We start from the raw sequence: 12731 nt of genomic DNA on the forward strand, positions 1-12731 counted from the left end.
AAAAATACAGAGCAAGGAAGAGTGGGTGGAGTGACAGCATAGGCACAGACAGCAGGAAACACGGGAATGCTGAGACCACTGGCACCTGAGTGGTCATCAGAATTGCCTGACGGGTTTGGACAAATACAGATTCCTGGGATCGATATTCCACAATTATGTAGGTTCAACTGGGTAGATTTTGTCCTCAGAAGTATACTTCTAAGAGGTTCCCCTAGTGCAGGCAGGACAAATCTTCGGGGAAACCTCCCCTGGGTTCAGATGGAAATGCACTAACATCGTCTGGAACGACTGTTTCTCCACCTATTATTGGAAAAATTCACAAGAAGAGATCACACCACGCTTTGGAGAAGTCACTCCGATGAAGACGTGTTAATTTGTTAAGTCTGTAGTTTGCACACTAGTATTGAGCTTGTAGAGAGTGAGAAACTCCTCTTCCTAGACTTTTTTTGGTTGTTTTAGTACATGTGGGAAGAGGCACCTCACTTGGGCACACTTCATTAGAAAAATATTTATTATGACTATAACTCTGATGGGCTTAGTTTTAAATGTTTCTGCATTAGGCCAAGCGGAGCTCAAGAAGCTAAAAGTCGCCCATGGGTGCTGTCCGCGGTGCTGAACGCGGTAGCCGGCTCCAGCCTTGACCTTCCCAGCAGGAAAGGGCCCTCGGTCCGGCCCCCAAGCCCCATTTTCCTCCATGCTCCCACCTCCAGTGTCTTCCCTTCCCACCGCTGCCACTGGCGAGGGCGGCACTGAGATTTCTGTCCTGGGCGGCAGACGACCTTGCGTTGCACTTCCTCCCCCGCCTTCTGCCTCTCCCAGGGCGGCGGTGGAGGGGCGCGGAGGCGGATGGGCACGGCACCCTCCCGCATTCAGGCCCCCTCCGCGGGGCGTGGGGCGCGGGGCCGAGACCCCCAGCCCCCACCGGCGCCGGGCCCGGCTTCCAGCGTGCTCGCGGCGGCGCCCTGAGCGCGCCAGGTCCCCTTCGTGCGCGCCCCCTCCCCACCTCCCTCGCACCTGCTCCTCCTCCTCGGTCCCGCCCAGCGCGCCGCAGCCGGATCCCCGGCGCTAGGAGGAGAGAGGGGGCGCTGGCGGCGACACAAAGGGCGGAGCGGCAGGGCCGGGGCCTGGGAGGCATGGACGCCGAGTACCCTGCCTTCGAGCCCCCGCTCTGCAGCGAGCTCAAGCACCTGTGCCGGCGGTTGCAGGAGGCGTACCGCGAGCTCAAGGAGGACCTCACGCCCTTCAAGGATGACCGCTACTACAGGTGGGCGCGGCGCGGGCGGCGAGCTGCGGGCGGGTCTTCCGGGCCTCAGTCCCCAAGGGGACCCCGGCGGCTCCCCGGGCTTGGCCTGGTCCAGCCCTCGGCCGTCTCCGCCCACTGAGCGCGGAGCCCACGGAAGGGGCCGGGGTCGGGGCGCGGGGTGGAGAGGGACCGGGGAGGGGGCGGGGAGCAGGGATGCCGGCTGCGGCGAGCAGTTTTTGGGGTCCGGGGCAGCACCGCGACCCAGGCAAAGGGCCGATTTCCGTTCCGAAGAAACCCGAGCCGACGCTCCCGCCTCTTGGGAAAGGAGTTGCGGGTTCTGGCTCCTCCCCGCGCCCCGCGTCGTTCTCCCTCCGCGCACGCCCCGCCGCCCCCGTTCTGGCCTCAGGCAGCCGAGACTGGGGAGGCGACCGCGCGAACTCTGGCGTCGGGAGGAGGGTCTTGGCCGCAGCTCTTAGCACCCCAGGCCCCTGGGCTTCGCGGAACGCCTCCGAGGCTGGGGCGCCGCCGAGGGTTGGGGGCGGACGGGCGCGGCGTGGAGGACCGCCGGACGCCATGCGGGGACACCCCGGCTGAGAGCCGCGGTGTTGAACTTGGTCGTGAGCATCTCCGTCTCCCTCTCCTGCGACCTGGGGGAGGGCGGTGGGAACTGCAGACCCTGGCGCTGGCGCCCGCCCCTTCCTCTCTGCTCTCTGCGGTTCCGGAGGGGAAGGAAAGTCTGTCCACCGCCAAAGGCCAGTTTACCCAAATTGGCGGTCTCAGGACAGGACCCAATCGCGAGTCGGTAGAAAGCTCCCTAACCCCACACCTCAACCTTCCTCTGTTAAATGGGAAGCCCGAACCAGAAGGTCTCCGAAAGCTGAGGTTTAATCATAATTTACTCACTCTGTGCTAAGGATGGCGAGGGTATCGCACTGCAGTGGGGAACGGGTGGTCGTCATTTTTGTAAGACCCATCCTGTACTAATAATCACAGGTACATGTCCAGAAAAAGATGTGTCACACTTATCCTCACATCTTTCACAAACCTAATGCCTTCTCCCGGGCTGATCAGCAACGCAGCGGGACCATGGTCATGGTTGCTGAGTGAAAAAGACCATTTTTCTTAAAAACGTAAAAAAATCATATGATGTGGCTTTTGGGCGAGCCTGGAAATCTATGTAATGCAGCCTCCTGAGAGACCTAAGGGTATGGGAAAAGAACTCAGAGTTTCATATCGTTCTTGTATAAGATTATGTCCAATCTCCTTTTCTACTAGTTACCCCACTCCTGTCCCTTACTGTGGTGGTGGTGTGTTTTTTTTCATCTATCTATGTATCTGTGTATCTATCTATCGAATCTGTCTGTCTATCTTTCTATTTATCTTATCCGTCTATTTTTTGAGGCAGGGTCTTGCCCTGTCACCCGGGTTGGAGTGCAGAGGTGCAATCTTGGCTCATTGCGTCTACCTCCCTGGCTCAAGCAAACCTTTTACCTCAGCCTCCAGAGTAGGTGGGAACCACAGGCCCTTGCCCCATTACCCGCCTAATTTTTGTATTTTTTGTAGAGATGGAATCTTCCTTTATTGCCCAGACTGGTCTCAGACTCCTGGGTTCAAGCGATGCTTCCACCTTGGCCTCCCAAAGTATTGAGGTTACAGGCATGAGCCACCATGCCTGGCCTTTTTTTCTTTCTCTGTACTTTCTTTTCCTGGGAATATTTCTTCGGCAACACAGCTAGTGAAAGTAGAATGATTGCAGTGCAAGTAGCCAAGAAGAGAACACACCCCAGTGGTTAATCTCCGTCTTTATTCATTGACCAATTTATTCACCTGGGAGTTACTGAGCATCTTTTATGCTCCTGCTGCTGTTCTAGGCATTGCGAATACAGCGGTGAGCAAGACGGTCTCTGGTCCTGGAGCTTACAGTAATAAACATGAGAGAGTGACAGGGTGCTGCCACACAGAAGGTAGTCAGGTGGGGATCATCTTGAAGGTGACATTTGTCACAAAAATGAGGAGGTAACCGGACAATGAGGCAGGGAGGAAAGTCCTAGAAGAGGAAGGAGAATTGCAAAGTCTCTGAGGCCATAAAAACATAAAACATTCAAGGCATAGACAAGACCAGCAAGCCTGGAGCACAGTAGTCAGAGAGATAGGCAGGGCCAGCCTGTGAAGAGCTTTGAAGGTCAGACGAAGGAATGTGGATTTCATTGGGATTGCAATGTGAAGCCACTGGAGGATTTTACACAGGGGCAGGTGACATGAGCAGTTTGGCTGCCCGTCCTACAGCAAGCATTTGAGTCTTCGCTCCAGGAGCCACTTCCTCAGTTGAGTTGGAGCTTGAAGACAGATTCGCAGTGATTGGAAGTGATTAGTGATGGGTTCTACACCCCTGCCATGAGCACAAGTTGACTGCAGAGTACTTTACAATGTTTTGTACGGACAGGGCAGTTAGGCTGAATCACAAAGTCTGTTTTATAGTGAGAAGATGTTTTAGATCACTGAACTGTCTTCAGCTCCATTGAAATTTTCTTTTTTTTTTTTTTTGAGATGGAGTTTCGCTCTTGTTACCCAGGCTGGAGTGCAATGGCGTGATCTCGGCTCACTGCAACCTCCACCTCCTGGGTTCAGGAGATTCTCCTGCCTCAGCCTCCGGAGTAGCTGGGACTACAGGCGTGCCCCACCATGCCCGGATAATTTTTGTATTTTTAGTAGAGACGGCGTTTCACCATGTTGACCAGGATGGTCTCGATCTCTTGACCTTGTGATCCACCCGCCTCGGCCTCCCAAAGTGCTGGGATTACAGGCGTGAGCCACCACGCCCGGCCTTGAAATTTTCTGACAATGGATTGTTGCTGTACAAAACGAGGTGAAATATTCTTGAGTTTCTAAGTTGGGAAGCTGCTAGTTAAAGCTCCGCATCTGTCTAGCTGGAAGGTGAAATTGCTACTACGATTTTGGCTCCTTCTCTTCTCACCATCTTCATTTCCTTATTGGTGATTTATGAGTAAAATGCACCAGCTCTATTTTCCCTAGAGGACCCGGGACTCACCTCACGTGGTTGACAGTTTTCTCATAACAGGGCAAAGCAAGGATCACAGCTGCTAGAGCTCCGTTTACAAAACATGGTTTGCCCCTCTGTTTGCCAGCGTGGCTGTTCGCATATTCGCTACATCATTTGGCATCAGTAAAGAGATGCAGCTATGTGATCAGAGGACTCATGGCCATTTTCACAAAATGAGAGATGACAGCCGCACTTCCTGTCAGGAGAGGGAAGGTGGAAAAGCAGTAGGCCAGGGATCTGTAATCCTGATTCTAGCCCTGGTTCTACCCTGTGCAGTATCTCCCCAGCCTTGGGGGGAATTACTGAGTTTTACTGGACAATCAGTTTCCACATCAGGATAAAGGAACCCGTAACTCTCACCTTCACGAGGATTTTGTAAGACTCAAACACTTAGGAAGGGAACACTAAAGATGTATTCAGATATAGATAACAGCGAAACCATTCTAAACAGTAAGGAAATGGATTGGGTTGCTGATCCAGCAGCTTAATGATGTAATCAAGTTCTTCCTTTTTAACTTGGTAGCAGTTGGCTGCTAATAACCATTTGGGCTACTGCTTCTCATTCACAGTCATGGGGAAAACTTGATAGCTTTCTATGGCTGTCTCCAAAAGAAAAAGAGAAGTCTGTAACTTGAAGTCTATAGAAAACTCCTTGAATCTCCTCTACACCCCGCCAAAATGGTAACAAGAAAAAGACAGACGTGTTAACAAGGACACGGAAAGTTCACGCACTGCAGATGGGAAGGGAAATTGCTATCATCACTGTGGAAAACCACTTGGCAGCAGCTACTAAAGTTGAACATACACATCTCCTCAGGTCCAGCATTTTCTGTCGGGTATATGCCCTGCAGAAATGCATACATGGAGGCCGGGTGTGGTGGCTCATGTTTGTAATCCAAGCACTTTGGGAGGCCGAGGCAAGTGGATCATGAGGTCGAGAGATTGAGACCATCCTGGCCAATATGGTGAAACCCCATCTGTATTAAAAATACAGAAATTAGCTTGGTGTGGTGATGCGCACCTGTAGTCCCAGCTATTTGGGAGGGGAATGGCTTGAACCCGGGAGGCGGAAGCTGCATTGAGCTGAGATCGCACTGTTGTACTCCAGCCTGGTGACAGAGCAAGACTCCATTTCAGAAAAAAAAAAAAAGGGAATGCATACATGGGGCTATCAGAAGACATGTACTAAAAAGATTTGTAACAGCACAAGTTGTAATACTCCTAAACTGGAAATTAGACAAATACTAAAAAACAGAAGAATGGACAAAGGCAGCCAGGCAAGGTGACTCACGCCTATAATCCTAGAACTTTGGGTGGCCAAGGCAGGCAGATCCTTTGAGCCCGGAGTTCCAGACCAGCCTGAGCAATGTAGTGAAAAGCCTGTCTCTACAAAAAATTCAAAAATTGGCTGGGTGTGGTGGTACAAAACTGTGATCCCAGTTACTTGGGAAGCTGAGGCAGGAGAATCACTTGAACCCCCAGGTTACTGGTAAAATCAGGGATTCTCAATGCTGACTGCACATCACAGTCATTTCAATGAGCTTTTCCTTTTTTTTTTTTTTTGAGACAGGGTCTCACTCCTGTCACCAAGACTGGAGTGCAGTGGTGTGATCATGACTCACTGCAGCCTTGACTTCCTCAGCTCCTCCCTCTCAGCCTCCCAAGTAGCTGGTACTACCAGCATGCACCACCATACCCAACTAATTTTTTTGTTCATTTGAATTTTTTAGTAGTGACGAGGTCTCACTATGTTGTCCAGGCTGCTTTTGAACTTCTGAGCTCAAGTATATGAGGGAGCTTTCAAAAATACAGACCCTCAGGCCCCTGCTTTGAGGATTCAGATGTAATTGGCCTGGGCTGGATCTCTGCCAGGGTGGAGAGCCATGAAGGATGAGTAAAATATCTTAGAGCAGGCCAGGCGTGGTGGCTCACACCTGTAATCCCAGCACTTTGGGAGGCCAAGGCAGGCGGATCACCTGAGGTCAGGAGTTTGAGACCAACCTGGCCAACATGGTGAAACGCCATCTCTACTAAGAATACAAAAATTAGCCCAGCATGGTGGCAGGCACCTGTAATCCCAGCTACCCAGAAGGCTGAGGCAGAAGAATCCCAGGAGGCAGAGGTTGCAGTGAGCTAGGATCGCGCCACTGCACTCCAGCCTGGACGATAAAGAGCGAGACTCGATCTCAAAAAAAATAAAAAAAGGAAAAGGAAGGAAGGAAGGATCTTAGAGCAGCAGCTGAAGAAAGGGAGGGAGGGAGGGACAGAGTGGGGAAGGAAGGACAAGGAAAGGAAGAAAGAAAGGAAGGAAAGATCTTGGAGACACCCTGGGGTACCCACCTCCTCTGATGGGTTTTCCGAGGGGCAGCAGTATTGGCAGCCAGGTGCCATGGCCCCCTCTCCCCACACAAAGCTCAATGGCTGAGCTTTGACCAGGTTTCATTCAGGTTTAAAGGTCTGGGAGTCATGTTTTCTATTTAAGGCAAACCTGCATTTCTCTACCTTGAGGCATCTGTACTGATTTTGATGTAAGCATTTCAGAGGGCCTCATCTTTTCTCCTCGTTTTCAAGTTAATGGGTACACCTCAGTGTAACTGTTGACTAGCAGCTCTCTCCTACTTTTGTTTCTTTTTTTGGGGGGAGGAGACAGTGAGTGTCCCTGATGAGACTGAGATTTTATCTTTTTTTTTTTTTTTGAGATGGAGTCTTGCTCTGTCCCCCAGGCTGGAGTGCAGTGGCCTGATCTCAGCTCACTGCAAGCTCCGCCTCCTGGGTTCAAGCTGCTTCAGCCTCCCAAGTAGCTGAGATTACAGGCATGTGCCACCATGCCTGGCTAATTTTTGTATTTTTAGTAGCGACCATGATGATGCCCAGGCTGGTCTCGAACTCCTGACCTCAAGTGATCCACCAGCTTCTGCCTCCCAAATTGCTGGGATTACAGGTGTAAGCCACCAGACTTGGCCTAGGCATTCTTTTAATCACACAGCCAGAGGCTAACATATTCTGAATCTCATACAGTATTGGGTATACTTATGTCTATAATGAAAATCCCTTGGGTTATATTATGTCAGATATTAAAGTTGTTACCGTTATTATACCTTATTTGTGTACTGGGTACTCGACCAGGTATTTACATGCATCATCTTATATAATCTTCCCAACAATCTTCAGAGGATAATGAAGTTTAGAAAAAGCAAGTAACTTGTCCGAGGTTGCATTTTTAAGCCAGAATTCAAACCCAAGTCTGTATCGTATGCACTTAGCAGATATCTTCCTGGTGGTTACCCAGGCTTAATTATTTTTTCGTGTACCTTGGGGTAGGTGGAACTCTTGCCCATACAGCAGAGTATGTTTTCTCGTTGTTGCTTGTTTGTTTTTGAGACAGAGTCTTGCTCTGTTGCCCAGGCTGGAGTACAGTGACATGATCTCGGCTCACTCCAACCTCTGCCTCTCAGGTTCAAACAATTCTTGTGCCTCAGCCTCCTGAGTAGCTGGGAGGACCACATGTGTGCAACACCACCCCTGGCTAATTTTTTTTTTTTTTTTTGGAAGGGAGGAAAGGAGGAAGGGAGGGAGGGAGGGAGAGAAGGGAAGGAAGGAAATCAAGCAATGGGAGAGACATTGCTGAACTGGATCTAGAGGTCTACAAGTTGATTTCTTTTTTTTCGTTTTTTGAGAGAAGGAAAGAAAAAAAGGAGTGAAGGAGAGGAAGAAAGAGGAAGAAAAAGAGGGAGAGAGAACAGAAATGTTGCTTTATTCTAAAAAAATAGGTATTAATAATGGCCAATCAATGTTTCATTTAAACCTATGAGTAGGTGTGATGTGGTATTGACAAGAATGTATATTTTGTGTATTTAAAGTGGAGAGCTCTATAAATATTTATTGAGTTTACTTGTTCTGGATCTGAGTTCGAGTCCTAGATACCCTTATTAATTGTCTGTCTCATTGAGTCTAAGTCTCTATATATCTGGGTGTTAGGATCATTAGCTCTTGTTATTGCATTGATCCTTTTACCACTATATCTTTGTTGCTTTAAAAATCTATTTTATCAGATACAAGAATTGCAACTCCTGCTTTTTATTTATTTATTTATTTTTGCTCTCCATTTGGTTGGTAAATCTTTCTCCATCCCTTTGTTTTGAGTCTTTGTGTATCCTTGCATGTGAAATGGGTCTGGATGTAACATGCCTTTGGGTTTTGGCTGTATCTTTTGATTGGGGGATTTAGTTGATTTAAATTTAGGATTACTGCCATTTGATGTTAACTGGCTGTTTTATCCATTCGTTGATGTAAATTCTTCTTTATGTTGATGCTCTTTACTTTTTGGTATGTTTTTAGAAAGGCTAATACTGGTTGTTTCTTTCTATGTGTAATGCTTCTTTCAGAAGCTCTTGTAAAGCAGGCCTGGTGGTAATAAAATCTCTGAGTACTTGCTTGTTCATAAAAGATTTTATTTTTCCTTCAGTTGTGAAGCTTAGTTTGGCTGGGTATGAAATTCTGGGCTGAAAGTTCTGTTCATTAAGGATGTTGAATATTGGCCCCCACTCTCTTCTGGCTTGTAGAGTTTCTGCTGAGAGATCTGATGTAAGTCTGATAGGCTTCCCTTTGTAATTAACCTGACCTTTCTCTCTGGCTGCCCTTAGTATTCTCTCCTTCCTTTCAACCCTGGTGAATCTAACAATTATGTGCCTTGGGGTTGCTCTTCTTGAGGAATATCTTTGTGGTGTTCTCTGTATTACCTGGGGTTGAATATTGTCCTGCTTTGCTAGTTTAGGAAAATTTTCCTGAAAAATATCCTGAAGAATATTTTCCAGCTTGGATTCATTCTCTCCGTCGCATTCAGGTACACTTATCAAACGTAAATTTGGTCTTTTCACATAGTCCCACATTTCTTGGAGACTTTGCTCATTCCTTTTTATCCTTTTTTCTCTAATCTTGTTTTCTCGTTTTATTTCATTAAGTTGGACTTCGACCTCTGATATCCTTTCTTCTGCCTGAGGAATTCGAGTGTTTAAACCTGTGCATACTTCTCGGAGTTCCTGCATTGTATTCCTCAGTTCCATTAATTCACTTATATGCCTCTCTAAGTTGTCTATTCTTTAGGATTTCATCAAACCTTTTTTCAAAGTTCTTAGTTTCTTTACATTGGGCTACAACATGTTCTTTTAACTCACAGAAGTTTCTTATTATCCATGTTCTGAAGCCTGATTCTGTTAATGGAATGCACTCATTCTCCATCAAGTCTTGTTCCCTCGTTGATGAGGAACTGTGATCCTCTTTGGAGGGAGAGGCATTCTGATTTTGAGTATTCTCAGCCTTTTTACGCTGGTTTCTTCCCATCATTGTAAATTTATCCACTTGTCGTCTTTGTAATTACCAACTTTCAAATTAGGTCTCTGAGTGGACGTCCAAGTTGTTAATTCCCAGGGCTGAAATATGAGCAACCCACTGTGCCAGCCAAAACAGCGGCATTAAGACTGATGGTGCTTTTCTGCCCGGGAATCTCCAGTCTGGCTTCCTTCTTGAATCTGTAATAGGTGCCTCTGCCTTCCCGAGTCCGTAATAGGTGCCTCTGCCTTCCCAGAGCTCCAAACCTTGGTCAGAAGGGGAACCAGTCCCGTTTACTCTGCACCTAGAGCTGCCGCGCCGAGGTGCCAGCACAACTGCTGCGCCAGCCACAAGAGTCGCGCTGGTGACCCGTGGAGCTCCTCCACTGGGAATCTTCTGCTCTGTGAGCGACCAAAATTTGTCTGAAAGTGTGGCGTCCTCTCGTTCTCTGAGGTTTCACTGGGAGCTGCAATCCCGAGATGTTAGCAATTGGCCATCTTGGATCGTTCCCTTCAATTTTTGTATTTTTAGTAGAGAATGGGTTTCACCATGTTAGCCAGGCTGGTCTCAAACTCCTGGCTTCAAGTGATCCTCCTGCCTCGGCCTCCAGAGTATTTTTTTTAAGCCACATCTCGCTCTGATTTGAGAGGAGAAAATAAGGATGCTAATTTCCTGGATAGCAGAGCAGGTATAAGCATCCCATCTGTTCTTCTTGGTCATCATTCGGCTGCAGCAATGACTCAGCTCTGGCAACTGAAAGACCATCCTTTGCCAGAGGAGAACAGGCCACAAGGCTGGCGGGACACCTGAAGCTTGAAGCGGGCCTCGTTCCTGAGATATGGGGCTCTGGGTCCATCTTCTAGGGCTGCAGTAAGAAAACACCACAGACTGCAGGGCTCAAGCAGCAGGAATGTATTGTCTCCTGGTTCTGAGGCCCGAAGTCCAAAATCCAGGCGTTGGCCGGTTGGCTCCTCCTGAGAGACAGTCTGTCCCGGGCCTTTTCTCCGGCTTCTGGTAGCCTCAGGCTTGGCCTGTAGATGGCTGTCATCTCCCTGTGTCTTCACATCGTCTTCCTTCTATGTGTGTCTGTGGCTAAATCTCCCATTTTTCTTTTCTTTTTTTTTTTTTTTTGAGACAGAGTCTTGCTCTGTTACCCAGGCTAGAGTACAGTGGCGCAATCTCGGCACACTGAAACCTCCACCTCTAGGTTCAAGCAGTTCTCCTGCCTCAGCCTCCTGAGTAGCTGGGACTACAGGTGCGCCCCACCACACCTGGCTCATTTTTGTATTTTTAGCACAGATGGTGTTTCACCATGTTGGTTTTGATCTCTTGATCTCATGACCTGCCTGCCTCGGCCTCCCAAAGTGCTGGGTTACAGGCATGAGCCACTGCGCCCAGCCAAATCTGCACTTGTTATGGGGACGTCAGTCACACTGGATTTAGGGCTCACCCTAATGACCTCATTTTAGCTCGTTCATCTGCCAAGGCCGTATCACCAAATAAGGCCACGTTCACAGGCACTGGGTGTTAGGACTTCAGCATCTTTCTGGGGACACAAGCCAAGGCATAACAGGCCCTCCTTGAAAATAACAGCTCATGTGTTGATACAGGGTTGTGGATTTTGGCTCCTCTCTGCCAGTATTTTCTAAACATAGCAGCTGAATGTTTGATGAACAAGAGTCAGGAGGACTGGGTGGGTCCTGGCTTGAATCAGTCACTGTGCTTCTTGGAAATTGTGTCTGCACATCTTACAGGATGATCTCGGATCCCTCCCAGCTCTAAAATTGAGGTAGCAGATGACAGTACAGCTGGGTCTGGATCAGGGTGGCTCTGTCTGCCCAGCAGAAGTGTCTGAAATCTTCACTGTGTCACCTGAGTTGCCTGAGGTTTCTCAGGTGCAAATTGGGGAGGGTGTGTGTGTGTGTGTGTGTGTGTGTGTGTTGGGGTGAAGGAGAGTGTGCAGTAAAGGCTGAGGAAACAGGCTCTGGCCTAGCTCAGGAGCTGTTGGGTCAGAGAGAGGGTGCTCAGTGCATCCTGGCTTGAAAGTCTAGTGTTCCAGGAAATCCCTTGGTCCCAGAAAAATCAGGATGGTTGTCACCCTAAAGGTGCAAAACAGCCTCGAGGGGATCAGGATACAAGGGGCTCTCCAGGTTAAGGCAGGCTGGGTGAGGCAGTGTTGGAGACTCAGATGAGCCATCTGCTAGGGTAGTGTGTGTGCGCGCTGGGGTATCACAGTCAGGTCACGAGCAGAAGGCAGCTGAAACCCAGCTGAGCAGTACAGAAAGGGGACGGGGTGTTTGTTTCCCGATTTCTTCAGCCTCAACGACATTCCCTTCCTTGAGCCTCGGGACAAACCCCTGAGTTCTTGCGCTCCGGGGTCTTGGTCTTCCGCTTTCTCTCCAGCTGGCTAGTTCTCTTTTTTTTGAGACGGAGTCTTGCTCTGTCTCCAAGCTGAAGTGCAGTGGTGCAATCTCAGCTCACTGCTTACTGCAACTTCTGACTCCCCTGGTTCAAGGGATTCTCCTGTCTCAGACTTCTGAGTAGCTGGAATTACAGGCATGTGCCACTATGCGCCCAGCTAATTTTTGTATTTTTAGTAGAGACAGAGTTTCACAGTGTTGGCTAGGATGATCTCGATCTCCTGACCTCGTGATCTGCCTGCCTCGGCCTCCCAGAGTGTCAGGATTACAGGCGTGAGCCACTGCATCTGACCTGGCTGGTTCTCTTGCTCTTCTTGGCTCAGCCCTCATTGCCCTTCCCCAATCAATGGCCAGCTCTCTGCAAGGCCCGCCCATGACCTCAGGCTGTGCTTCTCTAAGGGGAGCCCCATCCTGCTCTTTTTATAACAGCAACTATGTTGTAGTCCCTCCTTTCCTATCCTGAAAGGAAATTCCTTGAAAACGTCATACATGCTTCCGTAACTTTAAAAAATTAAATTACCCTAACTGTCACCTAAACAAGCAATGAAAGAAAAGTAATTTGTACGAAATAGCATGCATTTCAACGTGAAGTGCTCTGGCAACACTTCCCCAAAACAAAAGTGCCCCTAGGAGTGATGATTTAGGAAGCTGCCACCTTAGACCCGCACAGGGAGAGGCT

At 48.9% G+C, this 12731-nt stretch overlaps 1 protein-coding gene across 10 annotated transcripts in view; it reads left to right on the forward strand.

Moving 5' to 3' along the window:
• The first annotated feature begins 904 nt into the window (after nucleotides 1-904).
• TMEM181 (transmembrane protein 181) overlaps nucleotides 905-12731 on the forward strand; it is a 109254-nt gene continuing 97427 nt past the window's right edge. For 4 of the 10 annotated variants that reach the window (XM_078370414.1, XM_054254586.2, XM_035297087.3 and 1 more), the window contains exon 1: nucleotides 1048-1264. Coding sequence is in view for 4 of the 10 variants with exons in the window: in XM_054254586.2 (XP_054110561.1) it covers nucleotides 1134-1264 (131 nt within the window). In the remaining 6 variants the exon portion in view is untranslated. Of the gene's footprint in view, nucleotides 1265-1636; nucleotides 1861-12731 lie in introns of those variants that run through there. The other 6 variants (XM_078370415.1, XM_078370410.1, XM_054254589.2 and 3 more) reach the window with 3 other exon arrangements.

The sequence above is a fragment of the Callithrix jacchus genome, chromosome 4 (genome assembly GCF_049354715.1).
Source record: "Callithrix jacchus isolate 240 chromosome 4, calJac240_pri, whole genome shotgun sequence".
In the NCBI taxonomy this organism is placed as follows: Eukaryota; Metazoa; Chordata; class Mammalia; order Primates; family Cebidae; genus Callithrix; species Callithrix jacchus.